The 19633-nt window shown below is 40.7% G+C and overlaps 2 protein-coding genes across 2 annotated transcripts; one reads left to right on the top strand and one right to left on the bottom strand.

Annotated features, from left to right (window-relative positions):
• Positions 1-6084: 6084 nt before the first annotated feature.
• Positions 6085-7017, top strand: LOC308426174 (olfactory receptor 3A1-like; the record flags this gene model as incomplete). Its single annotated transcript, XM_080923933.1, has 1 exon — positions 6085-7017. One exon carries the CDS (start codon positions 6085-6087, stop codon positions 7015-7017), a length of 933 nt encoding a protein of 310 aa, XP_080780059.1.
• Positions 7018-18351: 11334 nt separating this feature from the next.
• LOC308426186 (olfactory receptor 1P1-like) lies at positions 18352-19329 on the bottom strand (the record flags this gene model as incomplete). Its single annotated transcript, XM_080923942.1, has 1 exon — positions 18352-19329. The coding sequence occupies exon 1, from the start codon at positions 19321-19323 to the stop codon at positions 18352-18354; it is 972 nt and encodes a 323-aa protein (XP_080780068.1). The 5' UTR covers positions 19324-19329.
• Between the last annotated feature and the right edge of the window lie 304 nt (positions 19330-19633).

Here is a 19633-nt window from a genome sequence, read left to right as displayed (position 1 = left end):
CCAACATCAAACTTAACAGTGGGAAACTTGAAGCAATCCCACTAAAAAATCAGGGACTTGACAAGGCTGCTCACTCTCCTCCTACCTATTCAACATAGTACTGGAAGTCCTGGCTGGAGCAATTAGACAGCAAAAGGAAATCAAAGAGATACAAATTAGCAAGAAAGAAGTAAAAACATTACTGTTTGCAGATGACATGATAGTGTACATAAGTGATCCCAAAAATTTCATCAGAGAACTTCTAAAGCTGATAAACAAGTTCAGCAAAGTGTCTGGATATAAAATTAACTCAAACAAATCAGTAGCTTTTATCTACTCAAAGAACAAATATGAAGAGAAAGAACTTAGGGAAAAGATACCCTTCACAATAGTCACAAACAATATGAAATACCTTGGTGTGACTCTAACTAAGCAAGTGAAGAACCTGTATGAGAAGAACTTCAAATCTCTAAAGAAGAAAATTGAGGAAGATCTCATAAAATGGGAAGATCTCCCATGCTCATGAATTGGAAGGATCAACTATGTAAAAATGGCCATCTTACCAAAAGCAATCTATAGATTCAATGTAATCCCCATCAAAATTCCAACCGAAATCTTCATGGAGTTGGAAAAAGAAATGTCCAATTTCATCTGGAGTAACAAAAGACCTAGAATAGCCAAATCAGTCCTCAACAACAAGAAAACATCTGTGGGAGTCACAATCCCTGACCTCACACTATATTACAAGGCAATTGTGTTAAAAACTGCATGCTATTGGTACAGAGATAGGCAAGTGAATCAATGGAATAGAATAGAAGATCCAAAAATGAGCCCTCACATATATGTTCACCTGATTTTTGACAAATGAGCTGTAAACATTAAATGGAAAAAGGACATCCTATTCAACAAATGGTGTTGGTCCAACTGGCACTCAGCATGCAAAAGAATGAAAATAGACCCTTTCTTATCTCCTTGTACAAATCTCAAGTGCATGTGGATCAAAGATCTCCACAGTAAACCAACTACACTGAAAGTTTTAGAATAGAAAGTAGGGAAAACCTTAGAACACATAGGCACTGGAGAAAATTTCCTGAACAGAATACCAATGGCTTGTGCTCTAAGGTCAAAGATTGAGAATGGGACTTAATGAGATTGCAAAGTTTTTGTAAGGCTAAGGACACTATAAAGAAAACAAAAGTGCAGCCAACAGATTGGGAAAAGACTTTTACCAACCCCACATCTGATAGAGGACTCATATCCAAAGTATACAAAAAACTCAAAAATCTAGACTCTAGCAGTTAGACACCAGAGAATCAAATAACACTTTTACAAAATGGGGTACAGAGCTAAACAAAAAGTTCTCAATTGAGGAATATCGAATGGCTGAGAAGCATCTAAGGAAGTGCTTGACATCCTTAGTCATCAGGGAAATGCAAATCAAAACAACCCTGAGATTCCACCTCACACCAGTCAGAATGGCTAAGATCAAAAATTAAGATGACAGCAGATGCTGGCGAGGATGTGGAGAAAGAGGAACACTTCTCTACTGTTGGTGGGGTTGTAAACTGATACAACCACTCTGGAAATCAGTCTGGAGATTTCTCAGAAAATTGGACATAGTACTACCTGAAGAACCAGTTATTCCACTTCTGGGCTTATTCCCCTGAGAAGCTCCAACATACAACAAAGACACATGCACCCAAATGTTCATACATGCCCTATTTATAATATCCAGAAGGTGGAAAGAACCCAGATATCCTTCAGTAGAGGAATGGATACAAAAATTGTGGTATTTTTACACAATGGAATACTACTTAGCTATCAGGTTCAATGACTTTATGAAATTCTTAAGAAAATGGATGCATCTATAGAATATCATCCTGAGTGAGATAACCCCATCACACACACACACACACACACACACACACACACACACACACACAAACAGACATAATATGCAGTTACTGATAATTGGATACTCACCCTAGAAAGCTCTGAACACCCCAGAAACACCTTACAGACTATATGAAGTTCAAGAAAAACAAAGGCCAAAAAAAAAAAAAGAGAAAAATCATTATCTTTAATCTTTACACACCAAGAAATGTTTCACTATTTTCAGGTTACATCTTATTTTACATGTACTTTATGCTCAGTGTAAGTAGTAAGATATTAAGGCATCCTATCAAACCTTAAAAAAAAATCAAGTACTGACAATAATGTAGTCATATACTTTTATGCAAAAATGCTTTTAAAAATTTATACATATATCTTATTTTTAAAATAAAGTTGTTCAATTAAAAAATTCCCCAAAAAATGTTAAATAAGATAAACAGAAAAGTCAGTACTGCACACAAAATAAAAGTACACACTGTGAGGTCAATGAGACTCAAAGAGGATATGGAACAGGGAGTCTATAGCATGGGCATTGAGACTATGTACCTCAAAATGGTGCAAATTCACATTTAAACTCTAGTCCTCAGATTCTTGTATGGCTATAAGAAAATTGCTGAATCATGTGAAACTCAATTTATTTATATGTAATATGGGAGAAATATAGGTACATTACAGAATCATTTGATAGACTGATTAGAGTTCAATCGAGCGTGTGTAAAGTTCTTGGTAAATGAATACCCAGTATAGTTCTTGGCAAACATGTGATAAAGGTTATTTATTGTTACTAAATTACTAAAAGTATTGGCCATTCCCTACATGGAACTCTGTGTGTATTGTTGAATTTAATTCTTATAGATAATCTAAATAAGGAAATCATGTGCATTTCACAGGTAAGACAGTCGAGAGCCAAAAAGGATTTCTTAGTAGTTGCTAAGAAATAGAGGATGTGTCCCTCCACCCCACAGAGCGTGCACTACTTCTGGGGTTTGGGCAGATAATCAATTGACTGACAGAGATTGAGCATGAGGGTTGTGTTGAACAGGTGTTCCAGTTCCTTCTTTCATCATCTCTATTACTAAGGCTCCTGTCCTCCAAAGATCTTCCATGAAACCCACAATAGGGAACAACTTTGCCCCCCTTAACTTCCTTTTTTCCCCAGCACCGTGCTTCCATGGCCTCTCCTAGGATCATTACATGAGTCTCAAGACACAATCCCTCTGGCCCTCACTAACAAGGTTTTAGATGAGAACACATTATCCTTGAGGATTTGTTATGGTTATAATGAGCCTCTTCTGATTCATCTCCTTCCTTGTGTTTCTTCTTCATTCCCAGACCCAAATTATCTTTTCTCCTCATCCAAAGCTTAGAAACCAGTCTTGTACAGTCCTCAAATCCTGTTTATAGCAGGTATGTAAAGGAGCTATATTCTCAGCTCTGAAAGACCCTGTTTAGTCCTGGTTCCTCCTATAATTCCCCGACTGACTTGGGGACATCAGACAGCCTTTTATGCCCCTGTTTGTTAAACTGAGCTTTTGTCCTATTTCTTCTATGTGCCTGTCGACACAGTATGAGGGTGAAAACAAAGACAGAGGAATAATTCTGAATCTTTACTACGGTGTAAAGCTCCTTTGCCTCACCAGGGTGGTGTTTATTAGGGCTTGTGTTTTGACCTGACTTTGTCTTGTTCCAACCCTCCTATCATTTCTTGGGACTAATTTTGAGGTCCCAAGAGGCTGACATTATTAAGGAAAGTACCCAGGACAGAGATGTCTGAGTCTGTTTTGTTTCTCTCTCTTATATAATATATATAAAGAGCCCCCTTTTGCTTTCATTGAAGCTGAATGAATTTGTCTGTTTCTTTTTGTGTTTTATATCCTTTCCTGATAAACCACACTGTTCCCTGTACCATCACCAGGTGAGTCTTCATGCTTCTTCCTCTGCCATTAAGTCACCAGAAAAGAACTTAGGCTGTTTCTCAGAGAGTTGACCTTCCTGACTTTACAGATATGTTGATCAGTGTCTCAATAGCAAGAAAGACACCTGAGGTTGAAGAGTCTTCCCCAAGTGAATGCAAGAGCAGGATCAGCATCAGCGATGATCCTCACCAGTGATGGTCTTCTCAAGATCCCATCAACCACAAATATCTTGCATTGTGCTGCTAGGTGACTATCCATGCTTAGTCTCTTGTGGGTTGAGATCAAGGTAGCAGCTACCATTTCTGTGCTGTGATATGACTAGGTTTTATTTGCTTTTGTCTGACTGTAAGCATGATTTCAAAGGTGTTTGTGAGCATGTGGCTTGCTAGAGGGTTGCTAGTAGGCTCATGATCTACCTAGAATCATCTCAACTGCTCAGAAACCTGTGCCTTCTCGCTCAACTGGTACCATCCTCCATTCAAAGACCTTCAAAAGTCTAGATCTTCCCAATTCATAGTGGCCACATAAAAATTATCTTTTCATGATCCTTGTTAGTCACCGGTGCTCTTTGTCTGTTGACACAAATGCAGTCCTTCATTTGTGTAGTGGTGCCAGACACAGTGTATCTGTAAGTATAGGTCCCAATGAGAGATCAGATGTGGATTTTGCTCTTGAATTATACTGAACTGATTATGTCAATAGCTAAATGATTTCTATAAGGTAAGTACCATGTAAAATATAACTAAAATGCATAAGGGCTGTTGAAGACTTAAGTGTCACTTTGGGATGGGGAGGGACCTGTCCAGGTAGTGCTCTGGAAGTAGCTTCCTTTATATCAAGTTGTGAAGATGTGGCCAGGAGACACTACAAGAACATTCTACACAGAGAAACTAACAGAGGCAATGATAAGGATACAAAAATTAAGATGAAGGGCAGCTATGGCGGTTACCCATTAGGGAGCTCATTTGAACCTGAAGTACTTCCTTGCAAGACAAGATATTGAGTCCACAGAAGCTCAGCCACAAAGATTATGGGTGAACTTTGAGCTATGGAGTGGTTCAGAAAGCTTCAAGAAGTTAAAAAAGGCAAGGTCTGGAGCCCTTGAGATACTGGGGTTAACTGCAGTGTTAGAAGTTACGGGCTCTGGAGGGTAAAGCTTGCCTGTGCCTCTTGCTTGATGCATGCTCATGCTTTTCTTGATGGGAAGCAAGGATTAAAATAGTAATTCCATGCTGATGCTGAATGAATTACTATCTACTGCATGTGCAGTCCTTAGAGTAGTGCCTACATGCACAATCGTTAGAGTAGTGGCCAGCCCAGAGGAAGTTTACCAGCTTGAGAGTTATCAGAGAATGCCCCAAGAAAGCGATCCACATTCAAGGCACTGGCTTTAACGGAGGTGGCATTTATTTCCTTGCTTGTTTCAGTTTTCCACATTGTCTACAGTTGAGGCAGTTTTTAAATGATGGCCATGTAAACCTACTGAGTCCCACAGCACAAAACTAACTGAGCAAAGGAGAAACTATGTTCTCTTTGTGGCAGCCAGTGTGTGTGTGTGTGTGTGTGTGTGTGTGTGTGTGTGTGTGCGAGTGTGCATGCGCATGTGTATGTGTAGCATTCTCTTACTATATACCATGAGTGTTTCACTTCTTTAGGAAAACACAAAAGTGAATTATTTTTCATTGTTTCCTGTCTATGTACACTGGTGACACATAAGTAAACAAGGACTTCTTAAATCTTAACTCCTATTGTCTTGACAACACTTTTTCTTCCAGATAAACCACTTTTTCCAACATATGACTTAAAAAAATCTCTCGAAATCAACGCTATAAATGCTACAAAAGTTATTTAAAAATTAAATATAAGGGTGACACCTACTCTGCTGTCATCCTCCGAAGATAATCAGATGTTGTCCTCTAGAAAATCTTACTATGTCACAGTAGCCAAACACTGGGTGGATTTTCACTAGCATAAAAAGTGGAATTGGCATGTGAATTGTGTGTGCATTAGTAATTGATCTGATACACCTTACAAACACATTGGCACTCAAGCACCCTCAGTTTCTTTAAGAGCTATACCTCAACATCAACACTCGTTATATTTTTCAAATGAGCTCTCTTATTTTTTGAGGTCATTATGTAATTACATCATTTAGAGAAGAAAAGGGAATGGACAGAGTGTTATGTTCCCCTTTTAAGTATGCTAATTTTACATTTTACAGTAGGAATGATTGAAATTTCCCTGTTTCATTGAGAGGTCCTGTTTTTCCTCCTTACATGCTTCTTTAAAGGAACTCATGCAGGAAAATTCTAGAGCCAATGGAACCACTGTTACTGAGTTCATTCTGCTGGGTTTGGTGGAGACACCAGAGCTGTGGCCAGTTGTCTTCATACTCTTCCTCTTGGCTTATATGACCACTGTTGGGGGCAACCTGAGCATCCTGGCAGCTGTCTTGGTGGAACCCAAACTGCACACCCCTATGTACTTTTTCCTGGGGAATTTGTCAGTGATGGACGTTGGGTGTATCAGTGTCACTATCCCCTCCATGTTGGTTCGGCTCTTAGCCCACAAGCGTACAGTTCCATATGGAGACTGCCTCACACAACTCTTTTTCTTCCATCTGTTGGTTGGGGTTGACTGTTTCCTGTTGACAGCCATGGCTTATGACCGCTTCCTGGCCATCTGCCGGCCCCTCACTTACAGCACCTGGATGAGTCACACAGTCCAGAAGATTTTGGTGGCTTCATCCTGGGCTTGTTCCTTCAGCAATGCACTGACCCACACTGTGGCCATATCCACACTTCACTTCTGTGGCCCAAATGTGATCAATCACTTCTACTGTGACCTTCCCCAGCTCTTCCAGCTGTCCTGCTCCAGTACCCAGCTCAATGAATTACTGCTCTTTGGAGTGGGTTTCATAATGGCACTCATTTTTGTCTCCTACATCCAAGTGGCAGCTGCTGTTCTGCGAATCCGCTCTGCTGAAGGCAGGAAGAAAGCTTTCTCCACGTGCAGTTCTCACCTCACTGTGGTTGCCATGTTCTATGGCACAGGCATGTTTAACTACATGAGACTCGGTTCTATCAAACTTTCAGATAAGGATAAAGCTATTGGGATTTTCAACACTGTCATCAACCCTATGCTGAACCCACTCATCTACAGCCTCAGGAACCCTGATGTGCAGGCTGCCCTCTGGAGGGTACTCACAGGCAGGCGACCAGTAGCTTGAGGAGGTCTCAAGGTTCCTTTCCACCCATTTCCTTTACATCTAAAGCTGAGCATGGGATGCCGTGTAGTGTTAAACAGTAGAACAATTTATTCAGAACTTTGTCCATTTTAGGGCTTAATTTAAGGGATGATAATTATTGTCACCCAAAGAGGTTATACATTGGTATAGATGACGGTGTGTGTATAGGTTCTCCCAGGTCTGCCTTTTGACCACTTCTACCTTTAGTTACTATATATTCCCTTTATTTAGAGTTCTCAGAGTGTCTCAAAAAGCATACCCCGTGAGAGTCTTCTTTATACCTCAAGTTCAGGTAGAGTTGGTCTCTCTATGCACCCTAATCCTTGAGGGGAAATAGTTCATTCCTCTTATAAATCTCTTATAAGATTCAGAGGAAAGGCGAAGGAAGCTTGCTCTGTGGTTTCATATTCCCTAGTAATTCTAGAGAACATGTCTCTGTGTATAGCTCACAGCCCTGACTGTAAACGTGAAAACTTCACTCACATGCAAGATATGTTATGATGGAAAAACAGCTCCCCTAAACTATCCTTCTCACATTTCTCAATTTTAAAAATATATTTGTGATATAAACATTTAAATATTTCAACCACCTCCATTATTCAATATCATTTCCACTGTAAATTCTCTCGTCTCACCTCTAAACCTCCACGTTACAAATCTCTGTGTGAATGCCCATCCCACTGTGATGGCTCATCTTGTCAGGGAGAGTGTGGCTCTAGTCTAGAGTGTTCTCAATCCTGCTTTCTGTTTCCCAGCCACTTATCAGGTCCTCGATTAGGTGCATCTTCCTCCTTTCATGTATTTGTAGAACTAATCACTGATTTAGACAGTGCTACTGTCTCATTGATATGTCTCCAATCCATCGAACACTTGCACCTGATCTGAATCGATGATTTAACTTCTCCATGATATATGATGTGAGTGGGTATGCTGGAGGGATGGGCTGAGGTAGAGATGGAAAGAGGACATAAGAGAAAGTAGTAGGTAGAGGATCTGTGGTGACATAAGAAGAGATTGAAATCGAGGATCAAGGAGCTGAGAAGAAATAATAGAAGCATTACTGAGGCCGACATGGGCTATGGGGATAGAATAGCAGATGAGAAATAAGAGACTAAGATGCTGTTAAAAGATTTCAGAGGGATAAAATTTATATGTTAGAGATGGATTCTTTGAGTTTTCCTATTCTGTGTGGCCCAGCAATAACTGATTTTTGACAGCCCTGAAGCCATTACTGTAGTCTATCCTCTGCCCTAAGAAAACAGTATCTATCTTGTGTTGGAGTGTCTTAAAGGCTCATCGGACATTTCTTTAACCAGAGAGGCACCTATAAAGCCAGGGAAAAGGTCTGCCAGACGAGAAACTATAGCAGGGATGAGGGGATGTACTGGGTATGTGTCCAACAAAGATCGTCACTAACACCTGGGGCACATTCCTGCCTTTGGATTCCTGACTATGAATGCTCTTAGAAGACAGTGGAAAGACTGAGTTTTCTTAATCCTCTTATTACCCATGAGTCAAACTTCAGGAAACAAACAATGAGCTTCTCTACTGGAAAAGCTCCAAGTGTTCTCATGCTGTATCCTCGCTGCTCACAGTGTTCTTCACCTTAAGAACATTCTTTTTACCCTCTCTTGACTTCTTTGCAGGAGCAACAAGACAATTGTCAAGGCTCTCTCATTACTAACACCTAGTTCTGTTAGTAGATACCTAGGAAGATCCTAATTCTAATAGTATAGGGAATTGCCACTTCCTCTACCACTTTTTTTTTCACTACCAGTGTTTAACACTGCAACACAACACAGCCTGTTTGGGTCCAAGATCCTTGAGCCTCAGGCATTTCCTCTACCTGGCCCTTTATGCTATGTTTCAAGGGGGGGGGACTTGCCTAATGACTTGTCATGACACTGTCACTAGGGTGATCCAGAGCAATGGGTATCACCATCACAAAGAATCTCGCGGGACATTGAGCCCACCTCTTGGTTTACCCAGAAAGATCATGGGGTTTCTTTAACAAATGGGAAGCCTCATTTTCCTCTGAAGTCTATGTCCTGTTTATTTTTATTCCAAACTAGAAATCTTTCCACAATTTAAATTTGTCATTAGCAATGAAATACATTGTGTTATAAAAGCTCGAATAGTGCAGAATGCCACCACTGCCTTTCTACACTAGAATCACAACAATGTGCTACACAGATTCACTCACACACACATTCAAAACACCATGCAGGTTTGCAAGAACTTTCTTTCCTCTTTTATGTTATACAGTTCTCAAACCATTATACAAGTACATCTTACTCATTAAAAAAATCTATCTATAAACCACTCCATTTTTATATATCAACTGTGATCTACTTCACCAACACATTTATATTTTTTTCTTTGTAATTGTTAACGGTTCTCAGATTAATATTTATCTGTGTATCCGTACATATGCAATTACCTCCACTGGCTAAATTCCTATAAACAATGTATATGTGATGGTGTATTTGCATGTTTGCTAAAGCATATAGAAAGACAAATATAAACTTTGGTAAGTATTCTGTCTTTCTTTTTGCCAAAAGACCAAAAAAAAAAAAAAAAAAAAAAAAAAGCCCAAAATACAAAAGCCAAAAAAAAAAAAAAAAAAAAAAAAACCATGTGTAGCATTCCATATCTTGATTGACAGTATGAGACTATTTTTGTTACTGCACATCTTTCATGTCACTGGGTATTATAAATATATCTTTTGTTTTTTTAACAATTAAACACGTGTTCTCCAGTTTGAAACCTTTATAAGTGTGGTTCGTTATCTATCAATGGATGGATGGATGGATAGGTAGACAAAAGATAGATGTCAGAATATATGTAATTTGTTATTATTTTCCCTTTCAGCAAATGTCTGTGTTGGTATAAGTGAGGGCACAGTTATAAACCCCCAAACTGACTGCTCCATGTTTAGGGGAAAGGTTTTTGTTGCAGGTGAGAAAGAGAGAACAGCCAGAGGCATCTGGAGGGAGTCTGGAGGAGACAAAAAGAAGTGGATCAGGGATAGAGAAGGAGTTCACGGAAAAATCATAAGGGTTATAAGGAGGACAAGTAGATGAAGGGAGGGAAGCCTATGAGCCAGAGCTGCCTGGGAAGCCTGTGAACTGGTATAGTTTCGGAGTATAGGGTAGAGGAGGAGGTGAGAAGGCCCAAGCTTCTAGAGAGCATCATGTGTAGAGACTAGCATGGGCTTGGAAGTGTTAGGGAAATGTAAGGGAAGTGTAAGGGAAATGTAAGGGAAGTTTTAGGGAAATGTAAGGGAAATGTAAGGGAAGTGTAAGGGAAATGTAAGGGAAGTGTAAGGGAAATGTAAGGGAAGTGTTAGGGAAATGGTCTAGTCTGGCAGGCAGAACCCATTTTACAGATGCCTGAGGAATGCTTCCTTTTTTCTCTTGTTCAATTGGAGCTGAACCAAGACTGTCATTTTCAGGTTATCCATTGTGTTTTTGGGGAACTAGGGTTCCCTTTGGACCTGACATCAGATTTTTTGGGGATGTGGTGGTTGCCCCTTTGTTTAATTTGATTACCTTCTTTATTTTACTCCCTTCATTATTCATTAAATGAAATTTATCTGGTAAGTAAACATTTTACATATTCCTTGGATAGCATGCTTTAATGCCCATATACATTGCATAAACTTTGCAATGATTGGGAAACCTTGTTTATGTTTCAAGGTGGTGCATTTGCCCTGTACCATACACACATCATCTGCAATTTCCCATCTGTATTTGACTTTTAGAACCCTGGATTTCACTGCCCAAATCAAGTTTCTCATTTTCATAAAATTTATAGTCGTTTTTCTGTGACAACCTCATCATAAAATACTTTTCCATTTAAGCATTGTATCAACATTGTATCTTTGAGTGATATCCTGGTTTCCCTTTAAGCCATGTCTTTTATGTATGTAGTGCATATTTTGTGTGTCTCCTAACTTTCATCTCAATTGAATACAACTTTCTGATCACAATAAGATATACACATGGTCACCCATAAAAGATAACAGTGTGTAAGATGAGAGCTGTCATCCCAAAGACATTTGTCTGATAATCAACAGGTACTAGGAAAACAAACCAACCCCCTAGTAATCCCATAACTTCGTGATGACAGGTGGAAACTTTGTTTCTCTTACAGTTCTAGCAGGGAACCAAAACATGGGGTTCAGATAGGCAAAAGAGGAACAGATACTTTACAAAGAAAGATATAAAATACAGGATAGATACACAACACCATCAGTCATCAGATGAAGGCAAATTAAAGCTACAAGACCACTAATACTGAGGTTCTGGAAGATTCTGTTCCCCTCAGCTTTTAACTCATTTCCTCATCACAGAAATGTCCCCTGGAGCTTCCCAGTAAACTTGAGCAATGATGCAGGTGGTCCCTGAGCCTTCAGGCTCTTTTCCCATTGCTCCTCCAATGTGTTGACCATCATCTGCCTGAGTTTTCACACACATCTCAGTGGTTTATTGGAACTAACTTCAAGAATCTTTGCAAGATCTAGTTCTGAAGTTGAGATGGTTTTGTCATGGCATCTAGCCTCAATCCTTGGTCAGAACTTGTTCTTTCATTCCTCCAGGAACTAGAGGAATTTTCAAGACCAAGCAGATGCCTAAATAGTAAGTCACCCCCGTACTGCTACTGAAAGACACATCTCTATATACTGGATGTTTTAACACCAGAGACCTATTACTTCATCTTTCCAGATTCCGAAAGCTCAACAAATTGATGCAAAAGAGTGGGACCATAATAGCCCAGGGTTACTGAGTAAGGGTCAAGGGAGCTTCAAAACTGGATACCTCGAACATGAGGTGGCAGGAGTTGGTTACCTACCCTCTCCCAACCTGGTATCACAAAGATGGCTCCCCCTGGACCAACCCCAGAAAGAAGCTGTTATCCTGAGACTTTTCAGGCTTCAATCCTTGTTTGACCCTACAGCTCCTGAGTATAGACATGAAGAATCTTCCAACACTCTTGCCCTGGCCAACAGTACACAAAACTTGTCCCAGAGATCCTGGCTTCCACCCCCCAGGAGGCAATAAATACCTCCCCCAGCTCAATAAACAAAACCAGTTCTCTGAAGCTGTTACAGGACGGACGTGTTTATTGCCTGAGCACTCATCACCAACCAAGACCATGCCCTGCACTCACCCACACCCAGCTAAGCTTCCCTCTTCCAGTCTAGCTAGGTGCACAAAGACCCTGGCTACCCCAGGAGGAAGTTGACCTGGGATGACATAAGGGCATTAGCAGGAACATTCTTCATGGAGGCTCTTTGGGAGAAACTATTCCAGGTGTGGAGTTCTTTTGGCTCCTAGCATTCCTTGACTTGCTGCCACAGCCTTCCAACCCTCACTTATAATGACTTCCATCAGCACATTCCCTTGTATTTTACAAGAATAACTTTGGGATTGTCAGAACTGGTTACACTGGACCACACAGAATAGGAAACATATTTTTTTAAAATCTCTGATGTATTGATTTTATCCTTCCCTTAATCATAGCACATTGCTTTCCTGTGTCCACAACCCACCAGTTCCAGAGCAACCCACCACTTTCAGAATTATTTTTAGATTCCAAGTCACCCTTCCAGTGGTCTGCCCTGACAAGGCTCCTGAGAGGGTAAGCTACATTCCTGCAGACTCATTAGGAGCTGAGACTGAAGAAGCCTTCCCTCTACCCCTTCTCCCTCCCAGGGTCTTTTCTTGCTCTCAGGTTCAAGTTAAGTCTGAAAGTGTGCTCCTCTCTGCTCAAAAGCCCTGACATATGGAAAAGAAAACATCTCCTTGGGAAGCCCAATTCGAGTCCCCTGATATACCTCTTGCTCCCAAGGTGACAAATAAAGACACAGTCATATGCTCTGGGCCATAGTGACCCTATTGTTCAGTGAGACTTGCACAGTCTGCCTCTACTTCTTCTGCATTAGGCTGGGGTACAGAAAACCTCACCAGCAGAAAGTGTGAGACTCTGTGACCATGTTAAGAGCTGAGGTGTTTCCTTTTACAGATTTCTCCTAATCCTTCTGCTTTTTATAGGAGGGTCAACTTCTGAGACTCAGGGAATGGCACTGCTGTGACAAAGGAGATACCTTCCTGGTTTTTCTTCACTTAAATTCCAGTCAAGCAGCCTTGGGTTGCTTACAGGAATATGGGTGTGGGATCACTTACAGGAGCAGAAATAACTCACAGAGAGTTGTATGGCCAGAGCCCACCCCAGCATGAGTGATCACTCACAAAGCGTGGGAACCTGGAGTATACTGCTCAGCCTGGAAGCAGATCAAACAGGTTGGACAGTACCCTCTCCAGGTATCTCAGCTGGTCTAAACCTCCCTCAAGCTTGGCTGGTTTCTGTTTCTTCTAGGTCGCTGGTGTGGCCTCAGAGTCTTCTCTGCAGCTGGGCTTTCCTTGTTAGAGTTCTCTTTGCAGGTTTTGTTGCTTACTCTGTTAGGGAGGGGCCTCTCCAATCTGGTCAGTCTCAGGAACTTCCTGAAGCTATTGTACGTGGTTTACCATTCTTCTACGAGTTTCCTTGCATGACGTAATGTTTCTGTCTTGAAGAAAACTTAACACAGCAAGCATCAAAATTAAATACTGAGGCAAGAGCCCATCAGAGGAGTCTTGCAGGAGACAGAACATGGGAATGATCAAGCTTATAGTCTGAAAGGGGAACAGTCAAGAGCCGGTGAGTTCTCTGCTCTAGTCATCATATTATCTCAGACATGAAAGAAAAGTTCCCGGGAGTAGATTCTCTTGTGGCTGAAAGGTGGACTGTCATTCATAAGCTCATGGATTTGAACTTGGGCTGACACCTGTTGGAAGTCTGTCCTTGCTTGGGGTATGAGACACAGGGCCCCATCAGACATAGTGGGGATTCAAATTGCAAGCTTAGTGGGAATGTGATATGAACTGGCACAAAGAAGAAGAAAATAAAAACATCTCTTTCTGAACTCTTGCTAAACCAGAATCAGTTTCTGACACCACGGGGCTGCTGAGGACACAGAGAAGCAGCTGGTATCTGTGCTCTATCTATTTCTCTCCCAATGAGGTCCCAGGAAATTACTGCTTCCTCCAAACCTTGGGTTCCTTAACTATAGTGGAATCCATCCTTAGGGCCTCTCTTTAGGCCATCTAAGCCCACTTAGTACTTAAGTGTCTTGTAGATTGCCATTGACAGGCTCTAGCAAGACCAAGGGTGGTACATATAACTCTGGCAGGCCTGGCCAAGGCCTATTTCCTCATCTGATCACTGTCATCTCCTGAGGATGACTACCAAGGATCAGCTCTCAAAGTACTGATTTCCACCAACCAAGAGCTCCCATTTGAATACCTTAACAGGTCCATTCAAAAGAATCCAATTCATCCTAATTCGGGGGTTTCTCTTTTAACCTTTATAAACTGTCATTTGCCTCTGGACCACATCTGTCTCCTCTTTGTCCAGAGGAAGTTCTTTGTCCCTTTGGGGCAAATATCCCTTCCCCTTCTCTCTTGTTCCCTTTCTCTTCTCCCTCATTCACCATCTCCTGTCTTTGTCTCCTATACCCCTACCCTTTGTTCCTCTGGGTTAAATAAATCTCCCTAGGAATTCTGTAAAATCATTGTTTCTATTAGCTGAGTAGTACTCCAATGTGTAAATATACCAAAATTTCTATATCCATTCATCTACTGAAGGACATCTGGGTTCTTTCCAGCTTATAGCTATTATAAATAAAGCTGCTATGAATATGGTGGAGCATGTGTCCTTTTTATATGTTGGAGAATTTTTGGGGTATTCCTAGGAAAATGGATAAATCTAGAGAATATCATCCTGAGTGAGGTAACCCAGTTATAAAAGAACAGACATAATATGCAGTCACTGGTAATTGAATACTAGCCCCCAGAATATAGCCTTGTGGTAATTCTTGGTATTTAAAAATCATTATGTTTAATCTTTACTCACTAAGAAAACTTTGACTATTTCCATGTTACATTTTGTTTTACATGTACTTTATGCTCATGCTAACTAGTAAGATTTCAATGCATACTATCAAACCTTTAAAAAAATCAAGTACTGACAAAAATACATTCATATAGTTTTATACAAAAATGCTTTTAAAAATCTGTACATTTATCTCTGTTTTTAAAAAAATAAAGTTGTTTAAAAATGAAAATAAAAAAATATATACATCTCCCTTTGCTAAGAACTTGGTCTTGTTGTATCTCATGCTGCTACCTGTCTTTTTATTGGTTCCAGTTCCCTTGGCAATGAGCAGCTGTTACTCTGTGAATTGTCCACACTACACATTGAATGGCTCCTGGACATGAATTACTCATAGAGGCAGACCTACCTGGAGGCAAGAAGCCAGCCATGCAGTGCAGCCTCAGTATTTAGTCAATGGCTGTTCCCTTGGCTGTAGGGGCAGTGAGAAGAAGAAAGAGTATTCAATGTGTCTGAGGAAAGGAGCAGGTAATGGAAGGTAAATAGGGTCAAAATTCATGAAATAGGTGAGTGGAACACAGTGGATTATTTATACTCAACACCCAGAACGATGAGGATAGGATGGGTGACTGGCCAGTGAAAGGTACTGAAAACATACACTACTAAGTTCTGAGGTGCTTATAAGAACCCCCAACCATCCACTGTCAGCTTTGTGCCCTGGTGAACCTTCACTCATGTCCCCTTACATAGAGAAATGTACATTAAAAAAATCATTTCTGTATGGTATAAAAGTGGTGAAAACTATAAAGTATTAAGAATTTTTGCCTTTCTAATAAATATATTATGACAAATATGTTTTCTATTTAAATGATATGTGTATATTATTTATATATAATATAAAAATATATAGAAATCTAAATTGCCTTTTTGTTCATGTTCTAGCTATGTCCCATGAGTTTTATATGCTGTATTTCTCATTTTGTTCAATTACATGTAGGTTTTAAAGCACTGGTCACATGCATATGGTTCACATGGTAGTTGTAAAAGGAGTTAATTCTCCTGTGATTGGACTATTCTTCTTGATCTTTCTCTTACAGATTTCTAGTTTGCTTTTATAATAATCATAGGGCACAGTATGTTGGATTCTAATTGTTTTACAGTTGTTGAATCTTGTTGTATGACCCAAGATTTGGTCTACTAATGTGATCTGTGATCACTTCCCAAATATAGTTTGTTCTGCCCTGGTTGAAAGGAGTGGCCTTTGCAATTTTCTGTGCATCTTTTTTTCCTTCTTATCTAGTTGTTTTATCTTTTTTTTCTTTTTATATTAATTTTTTACTTTAAACCCCACCAAAGTTTCCTTTCCCTCCTTTTCTCCCAGTCACTTCCTGCGTGTACCCCATCTTCTAGTTCTCCCCCTTTTTCCAGAAAAGGAAAGGCCTCCCATGGATACCAGTATGCCTTGGCAAATCCAGTTGCAGTAGAACTAGGCTGCATCTTCTCCTGTTGTTACTAGGCAAGGAAGTTTAGTTAGATGAAAGGAATCCAAAGACAGGCAACAGACTTTAATACAGCCTCTGTTCCTGCTGTTAGGAGTCCTACATGAAGACAGAAATGCACAATAGTTATGTATGGGCAGAGGAACTAATTTTGGCCCATGTATGGTCTCTGTTTGGTGGCTCAGTTTCCATTGGCTCCTCTGGGTCCAGATTTCTTGATTCTGTAGTGTTTTTTGTGATGTCTTTCACACCTCTACCTTCCCCAATCCTTTCTCCCAGTCTTCCCCAAAACTCCCCAAGCTGTGCTTAATATTTGGTTCTGGTCTCTGTATCTATTTCCATTAGTTGTTCAGTGAAGCCTCTCAGACGACAGTTACAATAGGCTACTGTCTGCAAATATAACAGAATATCATTCACAGTGTCAGGGGTGGACTCCCCCTTTCATGGCATGGGTCTCAGGATGGACTAGTCATTGGTTGGCCATTCCCTCAATTTTTGCTCTATCTTTACCCTTGCACATGACGTAGGCAGGACAAATTGTGGGTCTAAGGTTTTATGGCTGAGTTGGAGTTTTAGTCCTGCTATTGGAAATCTTTTCCAGTTTCAGAAGATGCCTATTTCAGGTTTCACATCCCTTGTTGTGAAGAGCCTTAATTAGAGTCACACTCATACATTTCTGAGAGTTTAGATTGTTCTGGGTTTTAAGTTTATCGCAGAGATTTAGAGGGGAATGAGAGTGTAGATCTACTTCCTGTTGATTAGGGGCACTGAGTTTTTAAGTGCAAATCCAATCTTTGTCATTGGGGTATCTCCAATCAGCAAACAGAAACCTAGCAACCAACAACCCAGGAATCAAGCCATCCACTCATAGCAAAAGAAGCAAATGCAATGCCATAAGCCATCAGTAGCAGGGGGAGCAGCAGCTGCTGAATCTCTCTAGCTTTTTGTACCTTCTCAAGAGTCCTCACCATCCCAAACATCAACTGTCTTCAGCTGGGTTTTACAGAGGGGAAAACAGAAAGGAAAATATTATTTGAAATGTAAACAAACAATGATTAATAAAAAATTGGAGCAATGTATTTATAATGACAATTAAACAGAAGGTCACAAGGAGGTTTGCCTCACTGTGAAAGAGAGGATGAAAAGAGTGTAACAGCCAGAGAACTTTGGGAATGAGGTCAAATAATGTCTTCTGGACATGACAGGAACTTTGCCCTCATGAGCCTTCAACAGCTATAGTTGCCCGTACAAGGCCATACCAGGTCCTGTCCACAGTGTAGGAGGTACAGGCCATCAGCTTCTGCTGCTGAGGGAGAATCAGTTTTCTTTATGGAAAGCAACTGTGGTAGGTTGTTCCCATCCCTGTATTCAATCAAATCCCCTTACATATGTGGAAAGGTTAGTTTGAGTCAGTGGGAGATACATACATGTGAGTATCAGTACGTGTGTGTACAATAGATAAAGAGGGCATGGATTTAAGAGTGGGACATGGGTGATCATTGGAGAAAGTGGATGGGTGAGTATGGAATGAATATGACCAAAATGCACTGTGCATAAATTCTTCAAAATCTTCATTTCCTTTTGGACAAAAAAAATTAGACTTCAGCTTCAGAATAATTGTCCCCATAAAAACAATTGTCTTGTATGCCATCTTTCATTGACTAAACCATCTCTCTGGGGCATATGATTATAAAATAAATGAACCAAAAAGCCATTTAAAACAAATCAAAGCCTAAAGAGACATGTTCATTTTTCTCAAATCTAACATCTTTGAAATGAGGAGTCAGGGAACGGGCTATGACAAAGCAAATGTGAGATACAGAAGGAGACACTCAAGGTAGAAATTACTGAAAGATCTTCAGCAAAGGATTGAAGGATCCCTTCACTTTTTCTGAAGAAGTCCCTGGGCCCAGGAGAAGGAGACTTTGCCCTTGAGAATTCTGACCAGTGCTCCCTTCATGTCTTTGTTCCGCAGGCTGTAAATGAAGGGGTTCAGCAGGGGAGTCACCACTGTGTACATGACAGCAGCTGCTGTGTTCTTTACCACTGAGTTAGAGGAAGAGGATGAGGGACACAGATAAGCCCTTATCACTGTCCCAAAGCACAGGGCCACTACAGAAAGGTGAGACCCACATGTAGAAAAGGCCTTGAGCTTCCCCTGGGCAGAAGGGACCCTGAGGATAGCTGATACAATGCGGATATAAGACACAAGGATGAGCAAAAAGGGGATTAAGATGACTGCACCCCCCAGGAACAGAAGCACAAGCTCATTGATAGAGGTTTCAGAGCAAGCAATCTTCATCAGGGGTCCCAGGTCACAGAAGAAGTCTGGAATGACCTTCTTAGAGCAGAAAGAGAGCCGGAACATAAGGAAGGTGTGTGTCATGGCAACAAGGTTTGTAAGGGTCCAACAGGCTATCACCAAGTGTGAGCAGCGCCTGAAGCTCATGATCATCATATAGTGGAGAGGGTGGCAAATGGCCACAAAGCGGTCATAGGCCATTGTGGCCAGGAGGAAGATATCCATGTCTCCAAAAGTCAAGAAAAAATAGAGCTGGACCAGGCATCCTGCATAGGAGATGGCCCTGTTTTGAGTGTGGATGTTCACCAGGGCCTTGGGTACTGTGGTGGAGGTGAAGAGGATGTCAACACAGGACAGGCTGGCAAGGAAGAAGTACATGGGAGTGTGGAGTCGAACATCAGTACTAATGGCCAGGATAATAAGCAGATTCCCAGCTACAGTGACCAGGTACATCCACAGGAAGATCAGGAAGAGAATGTGTTGTTGCTGTGGCTGCTCTGACAGTCCCCAGAGAAGGAACTCAAAGGTGCTGGTCTGGTTCCCTCTTGCCATGAGCACAGAAGTCAATAATTAATGTCTTGAGTTAACTTTCTGAGATGTTTTGCTCTAGATGAGTTCCCAGCACAAACTTTCTCTGATCTCTAGAGTAAATGACAGTGTTTGTACAGTAACCATCTGGTATATGCATTGGATATTTAAAATAACCTGCTGAAGATATTCTTCCAGAAAATTCTGCAACATGCAAATGTGAACCATTAAAATAGTTTCCTTGCATGCTTTTCTACATTTATCTGGCCAACAGATTTACTTGTACTATACAGTTTTACTTATTTATGCTCTGAAGATCAAGGAAGCATTGTTC

This window comes from Micromys minutus (assembly GCF_963924665.1).
Source record: "Micromys minutus genome assembly, chromosome: 10".
NCBI classification, from domain to species: domain Eukaryota; kingdom Metazoa; phylum Chordata; class Mammalia; order Rodentia; family Muridae; genus Micromys; species Micromys minutus.
The sequence above is the reverse complement of the archived record's forward strand: the minus strand, read 5'-3'. Positions and strand labels throughout refer to the sequence as shown.